Source organism: Argentina anserina, chromosome 1 (genome assembly GCF_933775445.1).
Source record: "Argentina anserina chromosome 1, drPotAnse1.1, whole genome shotgun sequence".
Classification (NCBI taxonomy): domain Eukaryota; kingdom Viridiplantae; phylum Streptophyta; class Magnoliopsida; order Rosales; family Rosaceae; genus Argentina; species Argentina anserina.
The window spans coordinates 5,221,155-5,230,783 of record NC_065872.1 but is presented as its reverse complement, the minus strand read 5'-3'; the positions used below and the strand labels follow the sequence as shown (position 1 = coordinate 5,230,783).

General features: G+C 39.9%; 2 protein-coding genes across 4 annotated transcripts; both read right to left on the bottom strand.

The window, feature by feature from the left end:
• Window positions 1-1,116: 1,116 nt before the first annotated feature.
• Window positions 1,117-5,779, bottom strand: LOC126794925 (aspartyl protease family protein 1). The gene is given in 14 exon segments (XM_050521725.1): window positions 1,117-1,370; window positions 1,458-1,508; window positions 1,832-1,892; window positions 1,961-2,034; window positions 2,037-2,059; window positions 2,190-2,263; window positions 2,384-2,519; window positions 2,623-2,768; window positions 2,770-2,810; window positions 2,813-2,865; window positions 2,960-3,189; window positions 3,584-3,728; window positions 3,903-4,145; window positions 5,577-5,779. Coding segments are annotated over 14 exon segments (1,668 nt in total). The 3' UTR covers window positions 1,117-1,182.
• LOC126803846 (CSC1-like protein At4g35870) lies at window positions 4,935-9,629 on the bottom strand. Of its 3 annotated transcripts, none has more exons than XM_050531744.1 (4): window positions 6,606-9,629; window positions 5,577-5,768; window positions 5,273-5,324; window positions 4,938-5,194 (listed from the first exon to the last, which is right to left on the bottom strand). In XM_050531744.1, the coding sequence occupies exon 1, from the start codon at window positions 9,478-9,480 to the stop codon at window positions 7,072-7,074; it is 2,409 nt and encodes an 802-aa protein (XP_050387701.1). In that variant the 5' UTR covers window positions 9,481-9,629; the 3' UTR covers window positions 4,938-5,194; window positions 5,273-5,324; window positions 5,577-5,768; window positions 6,606-7,071. The 3 variants fall into 3 exon arrangements, with proteins under 3 accessions (XP_050387557.1, XP_050387701.1, XP_050387631.1); XM_050531674.1 differs by having other exon boundaries at window positions 4,939-5,194; window positions 5,577-5,773; XM_050531600.1 differs by having other exon boundaries at window positions 4,935-5,194; window positions 5,577-9,629.

The window sequence follows — 9,629 nt, the reverse complement described above, 5'->3', positions numbered from 1 at the left end:
TCTCAATTTTTCTTCAAGCAGGCGTTTGATTATAATACTTGACAATCGACACCATTCTAAGTGAATAATAGAGAAGTCGGAAAGGCATCATAGACTTTACTACCCCAGAAAACCCCAACAAAATAGATTTAAAAAAAACTTTAATTTTCAGATCAGAGCTCCATGCTTTTGTTTTCCTATCTTTAGCGAAAGAAAAGCTTGTATGCTTTCTACACCATTCACCATCTTCTTTTCTGATATAGAAATTTCAGTTTCACCTCTCCCTTTGGTTGACAGCTCAACCAGAACACTGAAATAATAGATTAAAAGACAAGAAAATGGAGAAGTCTGATGGCCTTTTCTTTTTCCTTTAAAGAGATATCAGATGGAGACTCATTCTGATCTCGTATATGATGAATCATGAGTTCCATTCACTATTTCTCTGTGACCAAGTCATACTTAAACACATTACTAAAGTGTGTGATCAATTCCATTTCATTTTCCTTGTCATTAACAAAGTTGAAGCTCCATGACTTTGGCCAACTTATTTTAGACGCACAAGCATGCACGATCAGAAGAAGATTCCCAGAACTGCTCAACTACTAATGGTGCATGGATGGTGGAGTTAAAATAAGAGCACCAGAGAGATCAAGTCCTAGTGCATATGAACTGAACAACATATATATATATATATATATATATATATATCAATTCCGGGTAGGTCATTTCACCCATCGGTTTGAAAAGACGTCTGATCTAATTCTAATTCCTGCATCCAACTTTCAGCTTGGCGTCAACCCTGTAAACTATATATATATATATATATATATACACGTTTAGTGATACCAGTTACCATGAACACTTGTGTAAGACAATGAGATAGAGACTTAATGAGTAATCAACACCGATTTTAGACAACAGTAAAGAGAGTACATATTCTTTAGGCTAAGAGGTGACCAACACCATGTAGTACATGCCTGTATGTATTCAAAGAACTCAAATCCCTCTTATCTGTGTAAAATTGTTTACAACTATAATGCCTAAGCTAGATGGTGAGAAGATTTACATTAGAGCTGAGAGGATTTACATTACAAGCTTTATCTGGCCATGGTGTAAACTGGGACTGATCGGAAAGGGTTGTGATCTACAGTTCTACATTTTTATGTACCACATGGAACTCTGCAACAGACCAGAAAATCACAGCTATACTAATAGGAAGGAGAGGCTGATGAATATAAAGCAAGTCAGAAGAGAGGTATGACTATAGTGAAGCAGAGAAGCAGCTGAAGTCGAGCTTGAAATAGTACGTAGTCCATGAGCAAAACCAGGAGGGGCACTGTGAGAGCTTGGTTTAAAAGGTAAGTAAGTATGATGGTCCTCAGTGTCATAGCCTGCATGGAAGTAAAGAAACTTGGTCATGGAAAATTGGAAAAAGATCATCAATAAGGCCATGGAGCATATATATGAGTAACACATACAGTCAAACTGCTTCCAGCCCAAGACAACATGGTAGCCTGTCATGAAATTTTCTGTGGAGGGATAAATAGCTGAAGCATAAGCCAGCATTTAACAGTAAACAAATGAAATGCACTAGACATTTATATCAAAGCATGTTACTGTTTCAACTTTGAAGGCAAATAAAGTCACATGAGTTACTTACTAATTCGTTGTTAAAGCCTACTTCATCAATTATTCTATATTGATTACCAGCAGCAAAAGATGCTAATAAGCTGAGAAATTGATAGAGAAACTTGAGGTCTGCGATTTCGCAGGTTCCTAGCCATGTATTCCATCTGGTTATTTTAAATTAAAAATTAGAGCATGTGAAACAATGGCTATGAAGAAGACTTACGTCCAATTATATTTAGTCCCAAACTCTTGACAACAGCCAGCTGGCAATAGACCAGCTCGTTCTGCAAATCATTAGCAATGACAAAAAGAATACTGGTAATTACAAACAGAAGTAATTACAAAACATTACCGCAGTGGATATAACAATGATTGGATCATATATTTCAAACTGGCTTCCACCTTTCATGGTTAAACTGACACATCTATCCAACTGGCATTTGCACGAGGACTGCAAGTAGAGAGAAGAGGAGCATTTTTTGTATAAGTTAAACTTTAGCGGATTGGGAATTAGAATAAGACTAATAATAATAAATAAATAAATATTTAAAAAGAACACATACAAAAGAGCTTAGTGAGACCTCATATTATAACAATATTCAAATGAAATCCTTGAGTCAGGTTGATGACGCTTATCTCGAGCTTGTGAATGGAACTGCAATAGTTATAAAGTACTAATTACAAGTCATATACGGTTATCATATATAAGTGACCAAAGTGTATTTTCTATTGGGAGGGAGGCAAAAATTGGGATGGAGGGAGAAAATCAGCTTACGCTCTCTGAAATTCTTATATAAGTTGGGTCCATCAAATATGTGAAAGAAGTTCCAGAATCAAAAAGAGCTGTGAAATCAATGTCCATAATATCTGTCCCCACTCTAATCTGAGTTACACTAATGTTGTATGTTGGACTACATGCATCACAAATAATGGCAGATAAGAACAATGTTATTTATAACAACCAACATATTATTCTGATCTCAGGAAGAGAAAACATGAAGTTACTGGTTCGACTTACTGTAAAGGATTATAATTAAAGGGGTTAAGGGGGTCTCTTCCTGGTCCGGAGTCCCCTTGTCACCAAAATTGATTCTCCCAACTCCATCAGGTCCAAAACACAAGGAAAATGAATCTGCGGTAAAGCCTTCCCGACTCCCGAGATAAAATGCTAGGAACAGATATCCTCTCCATACCAAGACCAACAAACCATTAGGGCCAACAATATCCAGGAACGAAGGACTTTGCACCTGTGCACAACTTCAAAATTCACAATGCCCTTTTAGCTGATTACATGAGAACATAATACAACAAGAACAAAAACTTTCAGAGCTTATAATAATACAGAACTCACCCAAAGGTAAGGCATGCCACAACAAATTCGTGATGACTATCTTCTGTTGTTAAGTGCAGAACATCCTCTACCAATATCCCAGAAGTAGAAGTTTCATTAGACTTAAAAGACACACTAAAAGGGCACGTGTACAACGCTCCCAAACATTTATTACGCTGCATACACAACCTGTTGTTGCAACGGATTTTCTTGCTAGTCGATGACCCTTCGGGATCATAAACCATAACATTCTGCAACAGTTAATGCAACCAATTACTCAAGTACTACATGCAAACACCACGAGCAACAGCACATGAATACGTTTAAACACTACTGCCACAAATCTTTTTTCAAACTTGACACGACAACAAGGAAATTCGGTGACAATACTAATACAAAGATACAGAAACAAACGCATAACTTCCTCGTAATTTTATCTTTAGTTCCAAATAAAGCTCACATTTTCTTGACAAAACCAGAACAAGATCATCCACATAATCAAACCGAAAAGACTGCAAAATACTAATAGAAATTATCATCAACACTACTCCAAACCTCATAGAATCATAGATACAACTCATACAAGTATTGGTAAAAGCAACAGAAGTGAAGCAAAAAAAAAAAAACTATTCAAGTTAAACTTACAGGAGCATAAGCAGTTCCTACACAAGGCACCCAAAACAGGTCACTCCCGGTATCAAGCGCCACCATAAACTTCATTCCCGGCGTCCCCAATTGCACCATCGTATAATGCAAACTACCCAAAACAACAACAAAACCAAATCCCATTATTTTCAAGAATTCAAAGACAAAAAAAAAAGAATGGAACTTTAAGAAAATGAAACTAAAGATTGAAACTTTAAGAAGATGAAAGCTAAAAATGGATACTTTGAGGAGAAAAGGAAACGTACTATCCCAAAGACCTGATCTGAACAGTTGAGTTCGGCGTAGTACTCGAAGCTACCTTTTTTCCGGGAGGAGGCTGGTGACGGCCTCCGACCACTGCTTGATGGGGTCGGAGAAGCGGTGGTGCATCTCGAAGCTGAAGACTCGGCCGTCGCAGCTCTGAAGAAGAAGGACAAGGGTCAAGATTGATGGGAAAAGGAAGAGTATGCATTTGGTGAGCTGGGTTTGTTTTCCTTGTTCAAAAGAATGAATCTTTTTGGGTGGAGAAGAAGAAGAGATGAAATCTTTTGTGGGTTTAGAACTTCAAATTGTGAGGGAGATTAGAATGTGAGAAGTGGGAGGGGTTTTGCATTTGGGGATCATTAGTTGACAGTTGGTGAGTGAGGGAGGGAGTTGGTGTGGGTCCCCAGGGGATTTAGTGACAGTTAAAGAAGTTGGGACTTGGAAGTGTGTTAAAACGGCTGCGTTTTGGCGCGCTTTGTTCTGTTACTTCGTATGATGATCCAGGTGGCTTTAAGTTTGTATATGTTCTTATCATTAATCAGAGATTTTCAGCCTGTCCTGATATTTAGACTGTTTGATACAAGTAGAATGATGTAAATGGCAGTCCTAGTATGGTTCTATGTGACTAGATATGATCAGAAAACTCACCTATGTTTTCATGATTGAAACAGTTTTGCAAAGGAGTTTGTTCATATGGAGGTTAATAAAGTTTCTATTTGGCATCAGGACAATTTACTACCTTCGTGTGTTTTTGAGCTAAGGTAGAGACACTGGTCTACAGGCTGCCTGGGCAAATAATTCAAATGAGAGCTGCTGAGCTGGGGAACGCATGAATAAGTAGATAAGCTTACTAGTTATTGAAAGAGAAAAATAGTTGTCCGATGCCTATCAAATGGGACAAGTAGAAAAATTTTGAGCAGATTGTCACAATCTTATACACACAAAGACAAATCCGAGGTAATTCATTAATCTCATGATATATACAACTTTATACCCAAAAATGACACTTACTTAAATACAAGCTTATACAAATTAAGACACTACAAAAAGGAATCATGAACCTTGAAAGGTAGTAATGTATCCTGAATCTCTCATTTTTGTCCCAAGGAATCGGGATTGAAAACCATTTCTGAGTTTTGACGGCCTCCGATCTCATACTGGAGAAGCAGATGTGAATCCGAACTTATCCGAAAGCTTTGTTCTGGTAAATGGTGAAAGAAGCTCCATTTGGTGAATGAATTGCACATCATGAACTAAAGGGTTGGGTGTTCTTCCTGGTGGAGAGCCTGAGTAACATTTTGGTGAACACTTGGTACATACAGATTCTCTTCCATCAAATATTAGATCCTGTATATTAATCCACAGGGCTACTTAATCAATCATCATATGCTGTCACTGAAATTCATTAAGGATGAATATGCTGACCTTTTCACTGATCATGTTCAGAATTCCACTAATTTTATCAGAGTTCTGTTGGCTGGTCAAAAAAATTGAAACAAATATCATTAGGGGATATAGGTTGTACATTTTTTCTATGAAAATGAAAACCTATCATCGTTTAAGCCCTGAAAGTTTCCTATTTCATGGAAAGTTGTTTGAGGTTTGATCTCTTTAAAATCCCAATTTCACTGTAACCTAGAATATATATATATATACAACATGAGATGTGAAGTAAGCAAAAATAAAAAAATGCATGCAACACAATAAAAATTGATGGAATCAAATCAACCTGTGCTTGTTACATCTTAAGGGCATGAGGAATTCAGGTATGGCAGAGTTGGCTCTGCGAGGCTTAGGGCAAAGAGGCTGGTTATAAATGGTTGCAGAGCCACCAAGCTTGTTTGTCTCAGCAGAACCTGAATCGAGAAGGAGGCTTTTCACTCCTAAATGAGGCATACATTCTTTCCTTGCTGTGATCTGCCTTCCCTTCATAACCAAATTACAGAGATGAAGATTGAAGAACAGGAGGAAGAAAAACCAAAGTCGCAAGTATACAAGAAAAGAAAGGATTAACTTGTGACAGACAATTCAACTGTTGCTATTTATTTACCCTCATTGAAATGGTAATTAAGATATTAAACATATGATACTTATTTTCAATAGTAACCACACATTTAAGAGAGGGAAGTGGGAGATTCTAGTAAGTGGAGGAAACAGCCACATTTGATAAAAGAGACCCTGTTCAACTGTGCAAGTATAGTAGAGACCCTCTTTGAGCAATTTGCTTGGTCAAGAGTGGAGTTAGGAGGATGAATCTTGGCTTTAATCTCCTAGTATTTCTCAATTTTCCATCTTTGATTTCCATTTATTTGGTCCAAAATAAAACTTGCATTATCCTAATTATTGAATCATTCCTTATCCCCCTTTTTGTGATCATGAAATGAAGGAAGTGTTTTCTTGACCATAAGATGAACACTACATGTTTTCCGCATTTCTCACACAAAAATTACAGAACCTTCCTTCTCTCTTGCAGGGGCCTAAATTCACTCGGTTAGTTCAGCTTTTTTCTTCTATTTTGTTAATGAAATGGTCATTGTATCCGTTCATAAGTTATCATCCCTCCATCAAACTCATGTGATATATTAAATGCTCCACCCAAGTCAAGGAAGCCGGAATTGATTTACGGTAGATTCTTTTCAAGGATTTAAGAAACTTTACAACCAGTGACCAAGATTCGAAACATTTGAAAACACAGTGACGAAGAAAGAGGTACACATAACCAAAAGAAACAGCACCATTATTGTAGAACTAAACTTACTATGCCAATATTCCAGCACCAGGAAACAGACGCACCATTGATTTTGGTTCAGTTCAGTTCAGTCTGTGGTTAGGCCTCCCAAATCACCATTGAAAACGTCATACACCTGAGCATGTGAGGCAAGGCAAGATCTACACCGGATTTCATCAGCTGCAGCCAGAAATGACCAAATCTAGCCAGAAATCGGTTAAGAGACATCCTTTCCGGTTCCTGAAATGCTGAAACCAAAGTGTAATAGAATAGATGGTCTATCTGGTATATCACCTTGGCAAATTTCTTGCAATCTTATGATTCTTATCTCATAGACACGTAAAATAATCACAAAATGAACATCCGAGTCCTTTCTCTCTTTTGTGTTCTTTTTTCCTTCATAATAACAGCAATATTGCAATATGTACAATAACACTGACGCAGGGTACAAGACTAAGAGTCAAACAATTAGTGAATAAAGAAGTTGTAGCTGAAATCATGTATATGTATCCCAATCAAACTTAGGCTGTGAAAAGACCTCATAATCAATGGGCCCTTCCACAAAACTGTCTACAGTTTGTATGCCTTCCAATACAGCAGGATGATATGTATCATTGTGAGAAGGCAACAGTTTATACAGTACTAACACCCCAAGTGTGAATATTGCTTGCAGCTTTGTCGAGTCTCCATGAACCGAAAAGAAAAAGAGCATTGCGAGCAGGTAAAGATCGACACAGAAACGCATGATGCTCAAGACTGTATCCATCAACTTCCCATCATTTCCAGCAGGAAAGCCACGAACCCGATAGACAAACAGAAAATTGTACTTATCAACCACGTACCTGTAGCCGAAATAAATTGCGCCAACCGGAACCACAAGTGGAGCAAATGAAGAATAGATGAATGTCAGGGCAAATATTGTCAAATTAAACGCATAATATTGCGCAAAATCAAATGTCTGCTTGGGGGCAGTGGAGGTTCTGTTGATGGGGTATTCAGAAAGATCTTGTCCTGGGATGTCCATTCCACTCAGCCTAGGAGAATCAAAATATGTGTTCTCCGCAATTAAGGGTCTTTGTAAAGTATTTGGTTCCTGAGTTTCTAATGGATACTCTTCACTTTGTTCAGGGACCAGCTGCAGCATGTCATTCTTCCTGAACTTCTGAAGCTTCCTTTTTATCCAAGGGATTGGAGCCAATAGATCAAATGATATTCCCAAAAATGTACTGGTAATCAAGAATGCCAGAGAGGAAAGGCAGGATCTTGACAAAAATGATGCACTCATGTACTGCTCAATCCTCTTGCAATCTTCTCCATCCAAGTAGCACCTTCCCATTTTGAGCAGGGCACTCTCTAAAGAAGATTCAACCAAACCCTTCAGAAGAATAAGATTTACCAGGAAGAAACAAACCATCTTAAGAAGTGCGGCTCTCTGCTCCCCTGATACTGTAAGATGTCGTTCAAACTTGGAGAGATAGGAAAGTGCTGATGGAATCACAATATACATGCTTATAAAAATAAAAACATTGGGCATAAACTGAAAGATGAGGCTCCCAAGCCAGCTTGAGCTCTGAAACCAAGCTAACCACAAATCAGCATTGTCCATAGCTTCTGCATTTATGATCCGTCCAGCGCTTTTCACGGCACTGATAATTGCAAGAGGCGAGCTAAAAAATAGAAGAATCAACAGTAAGCATGTATTCACAAGAACTCTTCGCAACTTCAATGAGGCCTTTGACGACCCCAAATGATTCCAATAAATGTCACTTGCCAACGGTGCCTGCTCAACTTTCCAGTGATTTCTCTGTAAACGCAACTCCATGAGAGAAAAAAACTTCCCTATCCGCCTCTTCTTCTCATGTTTAAAGTCCTGAACTGCTTTATTAGCAGTGTACACATCCTTGAACACCACAAACGCAACTCCAGCACCCACAGCACGGCCTTGTTTGTAGGCAGCCAGTTCAGTCTCCAATTCAGCTCTCAATTCCTGCAACTCTCCTAACCTCCTATCATCCGTGTAACCCAAGCTAGCCATAGCATGATGCCATACATCCTTCACCTTTCTCCACAGATTACAAGCCCAGCCCCACGCTCCCTCTGACGAATCCGTTCCATATCCATTGTCTTCACTCTCATCAGGCAACAGCCGGGAGTCAATTTTCGCAACTAACCAAGCGATGTCATGTCGAACCTTAACCAACTCCGAAGCTAATTCCTCCAATGCACACAAATCCATCGGCAAAACAACCTTATAAACCTTGCCGGGATACTTATGCTGGAAATACTCATGCAACACAGTCCTATCACTCCCTATAGTTTTCGGTATCCCCTGAACCATTATAGTAAAAAGAGCTGTGGAATCCGAACCCGGGTCACTCATATTACCATTTCCATCCCTAATCCTAGTGATCTTTGACCTTGATTCTATAGCAGAAATGCCGAAATGCACGAAAACAACAACCACAACAAGGAAAACAAAATGCACCCAGAGCAGAGCTGAACCTTTCTCAATGTGGTTGACCGTCGTCTGCGAGAACTGGTCGCCGAGCACGGCGGTGCCGGCGTAGAGGTTCAAGGGGAGCATGACGAGGACGGCGAGGACGGCGAGGGCGAGGAGAAGGCCGCAGCTGCCGCCTTCGATGAGGAGGAACTGGGCGGCGTCGGCGCCGCAGTGGCAGGCGATTTCGCGTCCGGTGGCGTGCCAGACGGCGAGGAGCTTGGCAGCGAGGGCGGAGGGTCCGGGCATGCGGCGGTGGTCGGAGCGGAGCTTGACGAAGAGGAAGATGAAGAGACAGAAGAAGGAGCCGATGGCGGAGATGTTGAGGAGGTACTGGATGTTGCCGTACCAGGCGGCGTAGTCGCCGTCGCCTCCGGGGGACGGCGGAGGGGAGAGAGGGTCGTCCATTGGGGAGCTAGGGTTTGAGGCGAGGTGGAGGATCAGGGTTGGAAGAAGCAGAATTTGGGGTTTTTATGGAGGGATTTGAAGTAATTGGAGGTGAATTGAATTGGGTCGTTCTTCATGTGAGGAATAGAGGTTGGATGCAAGAGGGTTTG